The sequence below is a fragment of the Haemaphysalis longicornis genome, unplaced genomic scaffold, assembly GCF_048455015.1.
Source record: "Haemaphysalis longicornis isolate Haplotype H1 unplaced genomic scaffold, Haemaphysalis longicornis Haplotype H1 scaffold_1, whole genome shotgun sequence".
In the NCBI taxonomy this organism is placed as follows: domain Eukaryota; kingdom Metazoa; phylum Arthropoda; class Arachnida; order Ixodida; family Ixodidae; genus Haemaphysalis; species Haemaphysalis longicornis.
The window spans coordinates 422,700,769-422,719,757 of NW_027526203.1; the positions used below are offsets into that span (position 1 = coordinate 422,700,769).

Genomic DNA, 18,989 nt, shown 5'->3' on the forward strand with positions numbered 1-18,989 from the left:
GCCCACTTATGCTACGCTTTCATTTTAACTTATAAATGTGGCACTTATGAATAAGATTGCTGTTACAGATAAGATCATTTGTTCACTCACAGCTAGTGTAAAATTAGAGGCAGTGGAGGCACTTTCTCCCACAAATTATGAAATGTGTGCATATCAAAGTGGTGCTTATAGCCTGGTTACAATATTTAGAGAGGGGGAGGGGGTGCTGACCTCCCCCCTCCCCCTTTTCTTGGAAGAGTGGGTGGCATTAAGTAACACCGTTTTACTTTTTGGGCGGTAGGGCCAGTTAAGACTCCCTGTAAACTTTATTGGGCCAGTGTAAGCAAAAAATTAATGGACAGGTGTATTTTTAGTGAAGCCACTTGTCGCAGGCAACAATCATTAGGTGCTGCATTTACTCTATTATAACGCATACATTGTTCTCCCCGGAAAAACGCCCAGAAAGCGTGTGGGCGTTGGAATTGAATATAAACCGAGACCGCTCGAGTGAGTGCCTGCCATTACCAACTTTGCCGGGCAATCAGCCACAGTTCCAGAGTAAAACAGAAAATGAAATTTTAAATTCTGCCCAGCACAGACATCAACATAAAGGTGCACGTATCATTTTGTGCAGGACGACGATAGCTACTGCACATTATTGCCTTGGGCACTCCCTTAATGTTTACAAGCAGCGTGTAAAGGTGTTGGTGTCTTTTGTCATTTTGGAGTGCTCGGAACTGCTCCAAAGCAGTTCCATATTTTATTTGCCCATAAAATTTCGATGGCAGGAGAAGTTTTCGTCTGCCTAGGCACTGTCCATAACTGTTTTGGACAGGCTAATAAGAGACCATGGGTTGACCTGTGAGGATACTGATGTCACGTGTGTAAGGGCTACATGGTTCTAAGGGCAGATCTTTTGAATTAAGGGCAGATTGATCTTCACACTGATGAACAAAAAAGAAATCTTGCAAGTAGCAAGTCGTGCACCTTCTTTACGTGCGGGAGGATGAGCAGTTAATGCAATAGTGTCCCTTTCTACAGTTGAAAAACAAAAACACAGTTTCTCACTAAACTTTTTTTTTCTGAATTTTTTAGATGTTAACTGGGGGTCGAGCCTCTGTACATGTGTGTAGCATATGTTGTGACTGGAGAGACTAGTTTTCCTGCCACGGAGATGTTTACTTTTTCTGGGTTTTTTTTTTTTATCCTGAGCACATTAGAAGTGTGGTATGTGCGAAGGAACATTTATAATGGGCACCAATCTTTACTTACTTCCCGATCAAGGTATCCTTTGTATCCTCTAGCCGTGCCGAAATCCTCCAGTGACTGCGCAGTGTGCCCCATGTCCTGGTGAACCTCGTGATATGTGCATGGCTTGCAGGGGTTTCTTTTTGCATTTAAACAGGTAGCATTGTTCACAGCCCACCAAGTCTCATAGCGACGTGTGTTGGGCTGTTTGTTATTGAAATCCGTCAAATTTCTGCCCATTCATTCATCATCAAAACAACTTTCGTGCAAGGAATCAGGAATGTGAGGGAGGGAGGAATTTGTGTCATAAAGGATAAGGGTGAACAGAGCAAAGCAGGTGAAGACACTGTCGCAATCAAATTGGAACAGTTGAACCTGCCTTGAGCTTTTGAGCACCTCTCACCATGGGTTTATCCAGAATTTCGATTTTTTTGGGGGGGGGCGGGGGGGGTGTCGAAAACCTCCTTGGTGGGTATTAATCCCTAGGCAGGGTGCTCGTGGTTGTGGAAGCTTTTTCAGGAAATCCTTCTGGGGGGTGTTAGATGGGTGTTGGGGGAGGGGGGGGGGTATAAATCGCTATAAATCGCTGCCTGTCACGGGCTGATGCCCATGAGCAGGCATGCGAGAATTGTGGATGGGTATGTTAATATCGCGACCACTAGGATTTTTGGCACCACCATGGGCACTCCAAATGCAGAAGAGGCCATATAAGGCATTCGCGTTAAAACACTACAAAGATTGGTTTATTCCCGTAGTTTAGCCCCGTCGCCTCGAGGATGGCCCGCGCTCTGGTCAGGTCAGGGCCCCTCGGGAAGAGCAACGCTTCGAGGCTGAACTGGACTGGAAACATTTGTCATTTTGCGTGGTGGGGCGGCACTCACATCCTCAGGCGTCTGTACGCGGCTGGAAACCAGGCTTCTCTGTTTTGCTCTGCACGCATCATCATTAGTATATTAACTTGAAGTCATTCATATCCAATCCAAGCCAATCTTTTCCGACGCATGTTTTTCACGTTTTCTTGCGCTCAGTTAGGTCAACGCCTCCTAAAAAACTATGCCTGGAACGTCGCTCTTTTTCCCATGGAGAGCTCCCTGCCGCGTGTTTTGACCAGGCGCCGTGCGAGAGCGCTCGCCTTCGTACCGCTTGGTCACGTGACATTACCGGAGCAGCCAATGGAGTAGCCGGGAGCAGCCGGCCTCCGCGCTGTCCGCCGGCGGAGACCGCGAGCCCGCGAGCTTCCGTCGGCGTAGATTTCAGCGCAGCCGACGCCGCGCTGAAACCTACCTGCAACTCTGCAGCAAAATTTTGCACTGAAACAAACTGGCCAGCCTAAAAAAAATACCCGTAAGGTGACCCCCGTGATGTAGTCATCCAGCCACAGCAGTGGTATCTTTTTTTTTTCCTGGGAGATTTTGTGCGTGAGTGCGTGCATGGGAACGCGCAACACAGTGAGCGCTCGCGTGCTCCTACTTCGGGGCCATCTTCGGGGTGCCTGCCGCGCGGACTGGGTCCGGCCGCTCGCCGTTGCCGGTCCGCCGGTCCTGCTGTAGGTGCTAGCACCTCGATGATCTGCTGGACGGCCCAGTGCTAATATTCCGGGTTTTCGCTCCCTGCGGCTGCTTCTAGTCGCGGTGGGATCCTTCCTGACTAGGCTTCTTCCGGGTGTTTGGTGCAATAACCCAGGATGTGCGTGAAGCTCGCCGTGTCTCCTCGGCAGCCTTTGCACTTGTCGGTCGGTTGCGTCTCAGGGTACATGCGATGTATCAGTAACGGGCTGGGTAGCGAGCCGGTCTGCAGCTGTCTAAATAAAACGTCTTGTTCTCGACTCAACCTCGGGCATGGGGGCGGGAGAGTTCTGCGAGCCAAGCAGAAAGCCTTCGTTATTTCGCTGTACTCGGTCATTCAATCTTTCATGCTGAACCACATCGGGCGGTCTGCCGAGGTGCGGTCCGTCGAGTGCTCGCGCCTCGGTATGTGTGCCGTCTCGTTGTGGTTGTTGCGGTACGACGCTTAGCAGGCGTGAAAAATTGGTCATCGCTCGGCGAACCGAATTAAGGCACTTCGACCGTGCCTATTTTGGCCTGTGCCAGGCCTACGTCTTGATATGCTCTTTCGTTTACCTAAAATGAGTTTCAAGAAAGTGGAATTCATTTTATTTCGCAATTTGTTGTCTCGCAACAACGATAAAGAAGCCACTTGAGTGTTGCGCGGTGACAAAGCGCGGTCGGCAAGGTGTCGTCTGCTCGCGGAATGGGCCGCTCTGCTCCCGGCGGCCGCGGGCCGGCTTGTTTACAGGAGCGACCGCCAGAGGCGCTCGCCTTCGTACCGAAGGGGGAGAGAAAAATCAGAGGGTAGGGCAGCGAGTTCGCGGCTCACGTTCCAGGCATAGTTTTTTTTAGGAGGCGTTGGTTAGGTCAACGTTGACGTCTGCTAAGTAGGTGCACTTTAAATGCATCTGTTATTGCTGAAATAACAGAAATCGGGAAGTGATTTTACAGCATCTTCAGCAATGGCCACTTTGGCAGCGTTGCTGAGAAGCTTCCGGGCTTTCGGACAACGCCAGCCAGCAATGACTCGTTGCGTTCGCCTTCCACCACTGTACACTGCCCAAAGTTTGCAAGAAAAGATGCAAGGTTAGTTGCAAAAAAAAGGCCCGAGCGGCTGCTACATTATTGTATTGCGCCCACCTCTTACGGCTTGTGATCAACCGGCTGCAATCTCTCGCAGCAGTATTAACCTGATGAACCGTCCGAAAGTGGAAATTTGCAGTCCCATTTTTCGGAGTTCCCCGTTGCCAGTAGGTAGCGATAATCATGTTTGAGTATTCCTTGTTTTGTATTCACGATCGATGGGTCACTTAGGAACTGTAATAACTGTGGAGCGTTGCTACGAAAACGTATTGCGGTTTCTTCGGCTGCCTGGTATGTTGCACACGAGGAGTGCGATGAACAGGATCGTGGAGGTCTTGTAGTCGTCGCAGTCAAATGCCTCGCTCTTCTACCGCAGTGAATCCGGTCATTTGTCTTGGAAGGTTCTTGATGTCCGGCTGCTGTCCCATTTTGCGATTACTAGCAGGAGCGCACGAGGATTAGTTGAGTCCACTTTTTAATCGTGCGGAAGAGCCCCTGTGGCCGTTAGAGTGGAGTTAAATAATATAATTGTTTTAGTATTCGTCTTAGTATTTCGTGACGCAAAGATCATATCGTACATGCGCTTCTATCTCTAACATGTATTTTTTAACCATGGATTACGTAACGGCAAGTTTTTGAAGAGGCGGTCTCATCTGGTTCCTTCCCCAGTCGCTACTGTTCATAAACAATTACTTTTTCTCGATTTCTGTGAACTGTTATGTTGGCATCATCAGTAATTAAACAAGATTTCACATGTTGCTGCTGCAGAATATCTGCAGGGCGAAAAAAACCACTGCTACACATCAGGAGGCGTGCTTGAAAAGATGTATACACTGGGTTATGATCCCGTTTTATAGAGCTCCAGACAAAAAGTACTATTTCATTAATAGTAGGCACAGACAAAAGGATTAAGGAAGCAGGGACTTACAAAAAAAATAAACTTGTTATATAATGCTGGGTTGAACACTAGAGCAGTTTACCAAGAGTACCGTATTTGCACCATTCTGATGTGCCCCTGATTGCAACGTGCAGGTGCAAACATGCAACGTGTAAAAATTATTTGATGCCGATTCTAGCATGCAGGTGTAAAAGACATGACGTGCCACGTACCTGGTGGAAGACATTTTATTTGAAGCACTCAACTGTGGCACCGAAAATTCCTTGTGCTTCATAAACTTGCCTATCCAGCTTGTGCTGGCATCAAAACTAGAGCGGGGACCATTGAAAGTGTTAGTGATTTCAAGTGCCTTGACCTTCGTATTTTATATGTGATGGGCCGTTGGTACATTCGCTGATAATTTATGAATTCTACCTGGCAGTCTTCAAGTTCTCGAAAACGTCCATGCTCAGGGCTAGTGAATCCTGGCATGGAAATGTGGCTCTACTTTGTGTAACTCAGTGGTGCACTTATGTCTGTGGGATAACCAGCGCACATAATGCTGCTGGGTTCCCTTCACCATCAGCAAGTAAATTTACCTTGACTTACCTTAAAGAAACGTTTTGCTACGTGTTAGGTGTAAAATCTGTCTTTCATAACTGCATTCACTGCATAAAGGCTCAGTCACTAAGCAAAGAGCAAACAGGTTGTTGTTTGTGTATCGCCCTGCTCTTTCACCACCTGGCTTGTTCAGGACTGTGCTCATTTTCTTTAAAAAAAAAACATTTCCATTGCACCTTATGCCAATCAAGTTTTTTGTTGTTGTTTTTATTTTCCCCATGCAGCTCTAGCCGCCAAAGATCCCGTGTATGAAGAACGGGTTGACATTGGGTTCAAGATCTCATCACACAGCGCCAGCAGACAAGAGTTAAAAAAGCAGCGAAGGATAATTCAAGACAACAAGAACAATTATGATATGGCTGAAAAGTCGCGTAATGGTACCTGTGAGTAACTGTTCGCTTTAGGAGCAAGAGTGGGAGGGTGGGTGTTGTGCACACTTTTTGCACACCATTGCTTGACTGGTTTCTGTCTCTTTTCTTTTCTTCTAAGTGAGGATACAGTACGAGGATGCGAGGCAGGAATGGAAGCAAACCCATGCACCGGTGCACGTGAAAGATGTTGCAGATCACTATGGTGTTTTCAAGGACCTCTATGAGTTTGGTTTTTTTCACCCTGTTGTTCCCATGGACATCCTTTATGACTACAATGCAGACTATCTGACACCTGTGCATTATGGCAACATAATCCTTCCCTCTGAGGTGAGTTCATTTCCATTTTCTTTGCTGTGGTCATTTTCAGCAGTGAGAAAATCGATGTAATGAGAACTTTTATGCTACGAGATGAGAGCAAAAAAATATGTATAGTTCATATCACAAGCTAGCTGCAGCACTGTGGAGGCTACATTGTTATCAATAGTGCGCCCACTGAGGGCGCCTAATCCGCCATGAAGGGGGTCCTGAAAGGACATTCCCTTCTCCCCTCTCGGCAAGTGGCACCGCAAGGCCCCGGCGCCTTTTGTCGCTTCCTTCGCGGTGAGTTAGGCGCCCTGAGGGGGACAACAATGTAGCCTCCACAGTGCTGCAGCTAGCTTGTGATATGAACTATAGTATATATCTTGCCACTTTCGACATGGTGAGTGAACGTAAGAGGTATCATCTTTGGCAATGTCATGCTGAACTTTTGAAGTGTGCAAGGATTATACAAGTTATAAAGAAGAAATCAATGCAGACAGACCTTTGTAAATCCAGTCCCTGTCAGTAAATCACTTGCAGGCATTGGATTTCTTAATGCATTGAGAAAGACTCGAGCTGCAGCCAGTGCTTTTTTTTTTTTAATGCGAATGCAATTCTTTGTGTGTGCTGGTACAAAAACTTGCAAATGAAGTCTTCCCTTCCCTTCATTTTTAGCCTAATTGCATTTATTCCTTTAGCAAAGTCTTGACGGGTTCTAGGTGGTCAGTCAGTACATTTGCTGTCTTAAAAGGACAATAAAATCAAAAGCGAACGCTGATCTATGTTGCATTTGCGGGAAGCGCAAACTGACACGGGGACAAGAGAAGAAAACAAAACAGACGAGACAAAGCACTTTAAATCTACGTTGCTAGATTGATGTGAAAAGTTCACAAATAAATATACTGCACCTGGCACAGCCACTTTATTGTGCACAACAAAGTGGCAAGAACATAAGGATGGGTATCACCACTACAGGCTCCTTTTAAACAATTCGTGATATCACCAATCGTGAAAAGGTGTTTTCCAAGCTTTTTGAAAAAGCTGACTAAAAAAAAATTACCGTGCACGTTGACATTTTCTTTGCTATTGATGCTGAATTTTGCTGCTTCCTTGCTGCTACCATACTGCGCTGCACTACTGTCCGCCTTTGCTTTGTTTTTGACCGTTTTTGCGCCCGGCTTGTTTTTGTTATGGTAGATAGTAATAATTTCATGAAACATTGGGTACGCTCGACAAGCAGGGTCACGTAGAACAATGTCAGTTATGCCAGTTGGTCAGTGTCGTGTGTGACAACCCCTAAGTGCCGCACTGCCGTGCAGCTATAACAAGCATAGTGCGCCCAATACTAACAGCAGTACTATGCAACACTGGTACTATGTTTCCATGTACTTTCGTAACTTGTACTGTTTACCCCACCATTCTTACTGCTATAAAGTAAATATGCATTACACTTAAGTGAAAGTAGCTCGTTATGCAACCTTATAAGGCCTGCCTAACTTGCGTTTGCTTTTGCCAGCCTCAGCCAAATGCTTGGCTGTACATATGACATCATATGTTCTATTGTGAGAAATGAGCTAGTGAGTCACATGGCCATTCCCTTTTTTCCTAATTATATAGCTTATTTGAGCAAAGCTTACGTTAAAAGTGTTCTCAGTACGATTATAATGGGGCAGTCTTTCGAATGAGCCAAACTAGTGTTTTGTCTGCATGGCCCCATTCAGGTCATCCCTCCAGAATGATAACGTGAACCTAAAAATTGAGTAATGCACATGATATCGGATTTTAACACACACATTGGCAACCATACAGGAAGACCTGTTGTGAATGTTTCATTCAGTTTGTGCTTAATGCTCAGTTGACTGGGAATCACATGTGGGCAGCTAGCAAAAGAGGTTATTTTCATTTCAGGCTGCAAAGGCTCCATCAGTTTCGTTTGAATCTGATCCGGACATGTGTTGGACACTTATTTTGACCAGCCTGGATTCTCATTTGCTTGAGAATGGCAAAGAATATGTGCACTGGTTTGTGTAAGTACCTCTGGAAGGAATTTGTCTGCATCATGCAAAAGTTGCAGTCCGCTTTCGGAATCATTACTGTGACTGTCGGCCACACTATGTATGGGGCTGCTGGGCTAACGTAAACAGGGACGGGTTATTTACATCCACTCATTTTGTCAACGACCGCTAGTCTTTTATGAATGCAGTACAAAATACGTGCAAAGTGTAGAGCTCGATAGCACTCGTTTTATGCTCTTCTATGTCGGCAGTGTACTGTGTGCTCTGACGGGAAATTCAGTTGGGATATCTCAGTTTTATGTCACCCTGTAGTGCTCCCTCCATAAGTGTGGCCACATGTTGGCCAGGCATATCTGGCTCACTTCTTATTTGTGATTACAGCTGGGCCCACATTTATTTTATTTTCATGTTTTAGCGGCAACATCAGAGGAAACCAGGTGGCAAGCGGCGAAGTGGTGTGCGACTACCTGCAGCCATTCGTGCCCCGTGGCGCTGGCTACCACCGATTCGTGTTTGTCCTGTACAAGCAGGATGGGCTGGTCGATTACTCAAGTTGGAAACTGCCTTCTCCAAACAGGTTAGGAGCTCCATGATTATTGTGCATTGACTGAATGTGGAAGCTTGAACCTAGAGCACTGGACCATTTGCTCCCATCTGTGAAAACAATGTGCTGCTTTGGGCCACAAGCATGAATCAGAATTGAATGAAAGATGCACACTGAAAAGGAAGCACCAACGAAATGTGGGATGCAGTGAACAAAATTCAGTCCACTCTTCATGGTGAAAAAAAAATGTAAATATAACAAACAAAGCATGCCCTAAAATTTCTCAAATTATGCCTGACGTTGAACAAAAAAAAGCTGAATTCAGCCAAAATAAATGGGTAATGGAACAGGAATTATAACAGGCGGCGCATGTACTATGCTTAATGCGAGCACGTGTTGTGCAGATGTTCGCGATTGCCCTCCTTGTTTTCAAGAGAAGGCTTGACTGCAAAGCACATCATGTGCTAAGTGTTGAAAGGCATCAGTGCCATGCCCTGTACATACAAAAAAACCCTGTCAATGATAATAAAAAAAAAACACTATCAATTGATTGATTGATTGATTGTAGGGTTTAACGCGCCAATGCAGCGCAGGCGATGAGGCGCGCCGTAGTGGAGGGCTCTGGATTAATTTTGACCACCTGGGGATCTTTAACGTGTGCCGAAATCTCGTACACACGGGCGTTTTTGCTTTTCGCCTCCATCAGAAAAGCGGCCGCCGCGGCCGGGAATCGAACCCGCGACCTCGTGCTCAGCAGCGCAACTCCTTAGCCACTGAGCCACCGCGGCGGGTCAAAACACTGTCAATATTTTTACAGCCTTATAATGGTTGCAGCAGTTGCATATCAGTAGCTACAGCTCACAGCTGGCATTAAACTTAGACTGCTTATGGGGAATGGCTTCTTTTCTTCAGAGAGCAATAGATAGCTCTAAAGTTGTTTGTAGATGCTTTTTTTTAAGTTTTTTTTTTTTTTTTTGAGGGGTTGCCACACCAAAGTTACACCTTTGTTATAACAGATGCACAAATAGTGGAGGGCTCTGGATTCATTTCGACTACCCGGCAGATTAAGTTCATGACAGCGCTTTACATTTACTCCTGGTGTCTGACAGATGATTGCTCCACCTGTCTGTGTAATGCTACTATACCGTATAAACCGGATTATAGGTCGACCCGGTATATAGGTCGACCCCCCTACCTTGAGGTGGGAAAAGTTGAGAAAAAAAAATAATTCGGCACAGAAGCGCGCACAAATGTCTATATTTATTTTCGACGCCCATCCGCCACTGCCACTCACTGTGCCTGCCGAAGTCACTCGTCCAAGCTCTCAGAGTAGACTGCTTTGCACTGTCATCTTCCATGCCGTCAGGCGCGTTGCTGATGGAGCACTTCCGGAACGCTCGTGTAACCATGTCATCGGGCAGCGACTGCCCAGAGAAGGACACCAAGCTTGACTCGGTCGCAGCCGGCCCATATGGGTATTTTTGTTGTCGCCGGCTATCCACTCATTGTACAGTTCGCGGAGCCTGTCCGCGGATTGCCGGACAGGCTCCGAACTTCCGGACGAAGTACGCCACTTTGTTCTCCAACTCGGGGTTCACCGCTTCACGTCCACGGAACGATCGGTTCTGGGGGTTTCAAGCGCACAGCGGACTACGCTTGCACATTGTTGCCAGATGACGATTTAAACTCTGCCAATGACCGCTATATAAGACGAGGGGTGACTTTTGTGCGGATTTTTCTGCAAAAAAACTCGACCTATATTCCGGTTTATACGGTACTTTTTTTTCTCTCTATTTTTATGCAACTTTCCTACTGTAGCACAAGCCTGAAGGAAAGGACGTTCAAAATGTATGACTTCTACAAGGACTTCGAAAATGTGCTCACACCTGCTGGACTGGCGTTTTTCCAGTGCACGTGGGAGGATAGCCTGGTGGACTTCTTTCATGAAACCCTGAGTAAGGATGTAGCACTCTTTCACCCTTCCTTTGGGAGAGTGGTGTGCACTGCACTTTCTCGCCACCTTGAAAATGAATCACAGCAAACAGGGCTCTTGGATAACCTTTATTGTAAAATTGCATGCTTGAGAAAGCACTAGGTGGGCATGGCTGTAGTTGATATCGCAAGAGTAGTTTTAGAATTCTGCAGCGTTTTGCAAGTGATCAAAAAAAGAAAAACTCTTCTGTGTTATTAGTACAAAAATCTTCGTGTATTTTGTCACATTGAGCAGGTATACAGGATGTCCCAACTAATGCACCAGGATTTTAAAAAAGAGCAAGGGTGTCACTCAAAGAAAACCTAGTGCATAATGTTTGCAGTACATTGGAGTTGCCACCAGTAATTTTTTGGTTAGTGAAATATAATCAGGTATTTGTAATTATTTGTTTAACTCGAGAAATACCACCTGATTTAATAAAGTTTCAATGAGGCATTTGTAGGCACCCATGAGGGACGTCTGAGTGATTTCTGCAATGTACTAATTGCATGCTCATTCTTTTCAAACTGATAAAGAATCCCCACAAAATATGAAAAATAGCACATGACGGTGCTCCCACCCGTATGATAAAGCAGCGTCCTCGGATAGGCTCCCTCCGAGTTATCAAGGGGCTTTTTAGTTAAAGGGATCAGTCGGCCATGAGAGATGGAAAAGAAGTGTAATGTATAATGTACAAGGCACTTGTTTGTTGTCCCTTTCTCTGTTGTACATTTTTTTGCGCTGTGAGCATTATGGTACAATGGACAGGAAGGAATCTCTCCTAAACCATGAAAATATCTGTTGCTGCACCTTCCATACCATTATTAGGGTGATGTGCTGTCTGTTCAGGCGTGCTTGTTTTCAGGCAGCGATTCGGCATGAACGAAATTTGCTACAACTCCGGTCCGCATGTTAAGTGCTTAAATATATTTCTGTAGAACACAGTTCGTTTAGGAATGTCGGTCAGCAATGGGTTGACCTCGACGCAAATGTTCTGTTGTGCATATACAACATTTATGAACTGTTTTGATCATTTATTCTTTTAAGGGGGACACAGCTCTTAAAACTAACTCTTTTAATTTTTAAGTAAACTCTGTGAAACTTGTCAGTCTTGCTGCCTTTCCAAACTAATTTCAAATATGCAATGATTTTTTCAGAGTAAAATTAGTTCCCAAGATAATTAGGGATAATTAACCATTTTTGGAGGAAGAATAAACACAACAGTGTGTGTCATAGCACTGTGGTCTTTACATTTTCCAGAACTATGAACACTGGTGAATGCAATAAGAGAAGTGGTTTCTTGGTGCACTGCTTGGAACTAATTTTACAGCTCATTAAACTTTGGTGTTTGAAATGGGCATTCGAAATGGTTCCTTGCCACTGGTGCCACTTCTTTCGATTTCATTTACTACGGCTCTATTTTTATACTTTCGAATTTCATCTAGGCCACAAGCCACGTTCCTTCGAAAGACAAAATTTTTACAGAGGTTTAATTGAGGTGCTTTTTATTATGTTTTGGCAAATAGAAAGATGCACAAAGGGCTATAATTTTCTTGTCTGGAATGGGTTCAGAACAAGTATGTGAGAGTGAGATGAGAAGAGGTGTCATTTCACATTGTTTACTCACACTGTCATGTTAGATAAACACCTCTTGGTGTTTGTCGAAAATGACAGTGTGAAAAGTGGTTGTAGCGGCCCGCGAAATCGAGGATACATATTCACAAAGGCTTATTTTAGCTTTTGAGTGCTGGCACTTGTAGATATGAACTGAGCATGAGCAAGGCCGAGAACCAGCCTTTCCTGGTGGGACAGGAATAATTTATTGGGTGACTGTGACTATATGTATTTGATCAATGCTAAAAGGCCATAGTATTTTGTTTCTGATGAGTAGGTAAGCTAAGTTTGTCAAGGCAATCGCACACTGCACAATCGTTTTTGTTTACAGAGATGCGGGTTCCTACATTTGAGTATGTTCACCCTCCGGCGTATGTCCCGAAACAAGTTTTGTACCCGCACAAGCAGCCTTTCAACACGTAAGTTGCAAACATTTTGTTCCCATCCCTTAGCAACCGACTGAGGTAACTAATGTGCAAAGGTGTGTACCAGATGTTCATTTTTGTTTAGCTGTCTGAGATTTACTGAGTGTGGAGGGAGTGGGTGCTCTCAAATGGCATAACATTTTGTATGCGCATTTATGTTGCTTAGTGTATTGTAGTTAAAATGATATTTTCACAACTTATGTATAGTTAAACGAATATGTATACTGTTTTAATCAACAACTTTTAGTTACTAGTTTAAATGCAGTGCACGTTATTAAGACAAACTTGAAGGGCTTGAGGAAACATTAAGAGCCAGTTGGGCTTGTTGGTTATGCATATCAAATGTTTGCAGTGGAGAACAACAAGAATAAAAAGGTAGAACGGAAGAACATGAGCGCTTGTGTTGTTACGTTCTACCTTTGCGTTGTTATTCTGCACTGTAAGCGTTTGTCATGAGAAAACATGTTCCTTTAATCGCATTTATTTTACCAGATAAATGTGATTTGGCCATTAGTGTCCATTAAGCCAAGTTCACTTTAATAGGAGTATGATGTTGGCTCACCTCAAATGTGGATGAGTTTTATCGGTCCTTCTGCAGAAAACTGTTTCACCTGGTTGGGACTGCTTAGCTTTAAGTTTTGTCGAACCGTTGAAAACCAGACTAAATAGTGTGACAAGGTCTGTAGGACACCAGTAGCCAACAGGTCACAAGTATTGCCTTACTGCTAATTTCAATGCCATGCAGGCATGTGCTATAGATTACTTTTGATTTTCAGTCACTTTCTTTTATCTAGAGCAATGATTGATGCACCATTGGTTAGTTCAAGTTGGTTATTAGCATCTTATTTAGCAAAGAACCAGAAGCTCATATAGTTAATGTCTGTATGATCCCATAAAAGTACAGAATTGGTAAAGAAATCAGTTGAATGTCGTGGGACACAACTTTCTGTGTGGCTGCTTACCACCTCCAGAGGCACACAAGGGAAAGGACGAGTGAAAGGATGATTTTTTTTTTTTCCTTGGTGAAGTTGAAGTGGGGGGGGGCTAGTGGGTAGGCTCAGTAGCTGAGGCATTTTGCTACTGAGCACGAGGGCACCGCAAGTTTGACCTCTGATGGAGAGAAAAAGCAAAATTGGAGGTGTGCACAAGATGTTGCCATGTGTGAAAGGATCATAATTGGCACTGTTGCATGCTTCGTGGTCGCAGTATAGCTTTGGTGTGTAAAGTCCTCAGTTCTTCTTACAAAGATAAACAGGTGAACATTGGTTTGTATCAATACTCTTGCCCTTCAGGGCACCACTGGGGCTGAAAAATTTTGGTCAAACGAAAACCAATGGCTGAAGTATTTTTCAGTCTGGCAGCCTGATGAAACAGCGCGAGTGGCAAGGGGGCAGTGTTGGCTTTCTGTCTTCAGCATCCATCCTGGCTCGTGTGCAGGTACTTGGACATGTACCGAGACCCCAGGGACATTCGGGAAGAGGTCTACCTGAAGCGACTGAAGTCTCTCAATCCTTTGGAAGATGAGCCTCCCATGCCCAAGTACCCCAATATCTACAAGATCCCAGAGGGAACTCCCAGCTGGCTGGTGGACGAAATGAGGAAAGAGCGCTTTCGTATAGGTTTGTAAACTTGTGACACCATCCCTACCTTACGTAAATGTTGGACACCTTTACTCGCTGCAGCATTAAAAAATACGACTGTGTAGTGCAGGCCTTTTGAGAGCAATAGCTAAGAAGTGTGCGCGTAGTGTCTACATATTCAGCAGCAGAATAAAAATGCTGTTTATCGTACTAATATCTCAAAAACAGAATGCCAACCGAAGACCAAGCACAGGTAGTTTCTTGAGTGCTTGCAGTCTAATTGTTCTCATATTACATCACATTCTCATTCTTAATAAAGTATAATATGTACTTGCTGTAAGCAAAAATGTGGTGCCCTGGCAAGGAGGCTATGAGCGCAGTATGAGAAAAATACCCTGCAAACAATTGTATTATGTTGTTGACGTTTTATGACTACTCTTATGTTAGAAGCCACAAAGCTGCCCAGCACTGCTACTCTGAGGTGTTGCAAGCATAAAAGAACTATAGGACTTCTCTCAGCAAAGGGAGAGATGAAGTGGGAGAGTTGTGTAAATAGTGATGCTTGCATTTTGTCACCTTGTGCCAGCATAGATCGGCAAAGATTCTGCACAGAAAAGCTACTATACTTGGGTATCGGTTAAGAATGGTAATGGCTCATGTAGTGGATCACTCTGCCAAAGCAACGGAGCCAGATGTAAACACACGCACATTTTGAAAGGAGATTGCACCTAATGCATGACATCGTCTGCTTTTTCTCAAATTCAGTGAACTCCTGTTCAGACGAACTCGAAGGGACCATGATAATTTGTAAGTCTTATCAGAAGTTCGTCTTATCAGAAGCCCTCCCAAAAAAGAATCGGCTACACGTCCATGTGCATGCAAATATCTGGCTTCAGGACGGTGAATGAAGTAGACTTACAGTGGAGGAAGAAGACAAAAAAAATTGTTTGAGTGTGCAAGTTGATAGAAGACTGTCTTCAAGTGCCCGTGCCTGGTTTTATCCAGTCCAGGCGGTGACGGAGAGCGTACACCCGCTACCTCAAGCGACAATGCAGCAGAGACAGAGAGGGAACTCCTTGCTTTCTCTGCGGTGACGCGGTGGTACTTGTGATTCAAACCGATGTGAACTCGCATGCTCCCGTTGAGAAACGGCATTGGTCAGGAGAGCTGCTACGTTCGCGAACAGGAAGTCTTACGTTGTCACACCCCTCCTTTTTCTTTTTGCTTCTTTTAGTCTCCAAGTTTTGTGCCTCTCCTCCAGAGCAGAGTGGCCACAAAACTCGCCCTTACTCTTTTTTTCTTCTTCGCTTTGCCACTGGCTCCATGGGTTGAAGGGTGGGAGAAGTGGTAGCTTTATCTGCGTGTCTTTTTTCCTCGCTCCTTCCCTTCCTCCGTGGCGCAAATTCACTTCGCGCTGTGGTTTTCTTTTACTTTTCTTTCCCTCTGGTCGCGTGAATGCCCCGCAAAGACTGCCTTGTTCGCTACCCAGAATCGCCAGCAGTGGTGGTCACCCCGAAAGTTGTTCGTCTTAACCAAAGAGTATGTGCAAGGCCGTTCGTCTTAATTAAACGTTTTTTTTTTTTTTTTTTTTTGCGTTGCTTCCAGGGAAAGTCAAACAAACATTCCCGCGTTCGGAATAAGCGAGAATTCATCTTAGTTCATGAGTTTACTGTAGTTTGTTTGTCGTAATAATTTGTAAGCAGGTTCAGTCAGAAAAATCACGGAAACGACTCGCGCCACGTTCAAAATGCTCACTAACGGATTGTGCGCCTTGTGGCGGGACAGCTGGCCACGGTGATGAGGCCCAGGAGCAACTTCTGCTGTCATTCTTAAATTTTACCTGAATACAGGACTCCATGGTTTGTAGACCAGTGAGCATCGATCATTAAAAGAGAACATAAAAACTTGGTTTCAGTACTTTTTTGAAAAAAAGAAATTTTATTCAAGTGCGTTTTACTTAAATGGCTTCTGAGTTAAGGTGGTGGAAGCATTTTTTAAATACCCATTAGCTGGTAATCAAATGGCTGCAAAAATGTCATTTGTCTGTACCTGGAAGCAGATCTAAACAAGACCAAAGGAGGTGGTTGGTCAAGGGGTCAGTCATCAACTACAGAACTGATTTTAATTCTTTAGCCAGACATCCAATGTGTTTTCCGAGATGTACTCCCGGTCTCAACTGCCTTAATTCTACCAATCTTTGCCAGCTGCAGCTAAAACACTGTCTTTGGCTTGGATGCAGCAACTCCTTCTTAGTTCAGTAAATTGCGTGCTAATGCTTCAGCTAACAACATTGTAGCATTTTGAGCACCATAGTCGTTATGTTTAGTGCATTTCAGTTAGTGCATCTCCGAGCAACAGCTGTGCCATTCAAACTTTTCAACAATACCTAGTGAAAGTGGGTCGTACTATATATGTTTAAGTGAATGGCTTTTATAGTGCGTGCTGTTGGGGCTATTTGGAAATAGTTTTTCTGCCAGTGATCGGTTCTGGCCACATTTTCTTGTCAAAATGGCTACAGTGCAAGGTCGCTTTTAACTTGTGGGTGGTCTCGCACGCGGCAAAGATAGCTCTGGTGCTGCACTGGTGCACACTAGTACAGTGCTCTGTGTGCCCCTTTCCCCTCAGGGAAGTACAGGGACCTGCGGCCGTTCTCCATCTACCCTGAGGAAGAGTACGAGGACCCTGTGGCGAAAGCCTGGAGGGAGCAGGAAGAGTTTGAGCGCAAATGGGCCGAGCAACGGGCCGCAAAGTCACCACCTTCATGAACCTCTCCTAGCATCACCATAGTCAGCCGTTTCATTTCATGCATAGACGCCCCATAACGAGGCATTGAAGTGCCATGGCAAATAAAAGTGGAAATTTGTCATGTTATACAGTGAACATTTGTCTTCACTACAAAGAAGGTTTCACCTAATGATTTAAGGCAGAGTTGAATTTCAAATACAGTGGAATCTCATTAAACCATACCCGCATAAGCCGTAGTTTGTTTTTATTCATAGTTAAAAGAATCCTCGACTCGGTTTCCCTTTAACCTAATACTTTCAGATAAACGGTAATGCCGGTTAGTACGTACATTCTTCGCGTCCCCGTCAGGTATGGTTTAACAAGGTTTCACTGTAGTATCTTTCTTTTTCAACAGCGTAGTATGCTTGACTGGAATAGTAAAACTCTGGTTCTTGAATTGTATGCAGGAGTGATTGGATCTTGCATTTCGAAATATCCCCGGCATCTCCATAGCTAACAGGCACCAGATACATTGGAAGTTGGGGGTGCTCTCATTGGGGGTGTTACTTTAATTGCCAAATGCGTATTGGAAGAAATTTGGACCACTATGTCAAAAGACAAGCACGTGCCTTGGCACTAAAATGACATATGACAGGATGGGCATGTTTTAATTTTAAAGGCTGAAAATAATTACAAAATAAAACAAAGCAAAAGCATTGTTCCTGGCTTCCAGCACTTTCAGTTGTCCCCAGTGCACGCTTGACATTCTTTGCACATTTTCATCTTCAAAAACAGGGCGCTTTCAATGTGTGATGCATGGGTGTGAAACTGGCAAAATGTTAGTGTAGAAGCTCCACGAGTGTTTTTCAATGCGCTCCAGTGCAATGCACTTAAAAAGGGGAAGGCCAAAAACTATTTCTACAGTTGTGATGAGAAAAGTTGCGAGTCGTGTTCCTTCGTGTTTTGGTGGTAGGTATGGATTTTGTTTGTGTGTAGAACGTGTTTTATAATTTATTCAAACTTTTAGGTTTAATTTTTTCCTGGTTTTTTAAAGAAGTATATGCTGCACAGATGCAGGTGGACAAAGCAAGGATTCCAAGAGGACGAACATCATCATTTTACCTGTGTTGAAGCATAAGTTATGGCCATTTGAACTTCAGGTTTGAAAAATGGACGCAGGGAAAACTGATTTTGCCTTTCAAGCCTATACTTCAAACGACTAACTTCTGCTCCAACACAGATAGAATGATAATAGTCTTATTGCAATCCTTGGCTTGTGCACACTTCACCAATGCCATGTTCAGCTGCATCTGTGGAGTAATTTTTTTTACAAAAGCTGTCAAAAAATTTGAAAAAAGATAATAAAATACATTTTAGACAAAAAAACAAAATTCACATCTACAATCAGAACGAAATTTCAATTTTTATCAGTTACTGTCCTTCCCCTCTTAATTATGGTTTCATAAACTGGATGCAGATTAAGTGAAAAAAAAAGCGCACGTGGGCCAGCCTTGTGATGCAGTCAGTTACCAAGTGGACTGCGTCTGAGTAACAGAATGGCTACCGAGTGGAGTGGGCGCAAGGGCAAGACAACCTAGACAGGAAGACGAGATACGAAAATTCAGGGGCCAAGAATGCATTCGCACTACACAGGACAGGAGCAGTTGGAGGGCAGCTTCAATTTTCGGAAAATAAAGACGAAAGGCTTTGTATGTAGCTGCAACCTTCTTTGCCCAAGTTCCCACCCTTGGTCACTAAGCATGGCTTACATGGACAAGCCGTTGTCCATGGAAAGGCCTGAGGCTGCTCTGGCATCAGTTCAGGAAGTTTCCTCTGCAAGGCCCAGGTGGAATAAGCTATAAGATTTTGTCATAAGGCGGTGGCTTCTGAGTGTGTTCAACTCTCGGCAGACCGGCTTAATGAGCCAGAGGAAAACGTGCCTGCATCATGCTATTTTTGATACCTGGCAATGTTTCCCACACATATTGATTCATATTGGCCTGTTGCACATCTCGGCTGCATTGGTAAGTTCGTGAAGACGGTACTGCAACGCTTAGACTGGCACTGAACTGACAGAAGTGTCTACCTG

The 18,989-nt window shown here is 44.5% G+C and overlaps 1 protein-coding gene across 1 annotated transcript; it reads left to right on the top strand.

Annotated features, from left to right (window-relative positions):
- Positions 1 to 2,119: 2,119 nt before the first annotated feature.
- Positions 2,120 to 17,047, top strand: Mrpl38 (mitochondrial ribosomal protein L38). Its single transcript, XM_077687243.1, has 10 exons — positions 2,120 to 2,259; positions 3,641 to 3,860; positions 5,580 to 5,738; positions 5,845 to 6,053; positions 7,935 to 8,053; positions 8,457 to 8,618; positions 10,404 to 10,540; positions 12,503 to 12,590; positions 14,034 to 14,215; positions 16,802 to 17,047. Exons 2-10 carry the CDS (start codon positions 3,737 to 3,739, stop codon positions 16,939 to 16,941), a joined length of 1,320 nt encoding a protein of 439 aa, XP_077543369.1. The 5' UTR covers positions 2,120 to 2,259; positions 3,641 to 3,736; the 3' UTR covers positions 16,942 to 17,047.
- The last annotated feature ends 1,942 nt before the right edge of the window (positions 17,048 to 18,989 follow it).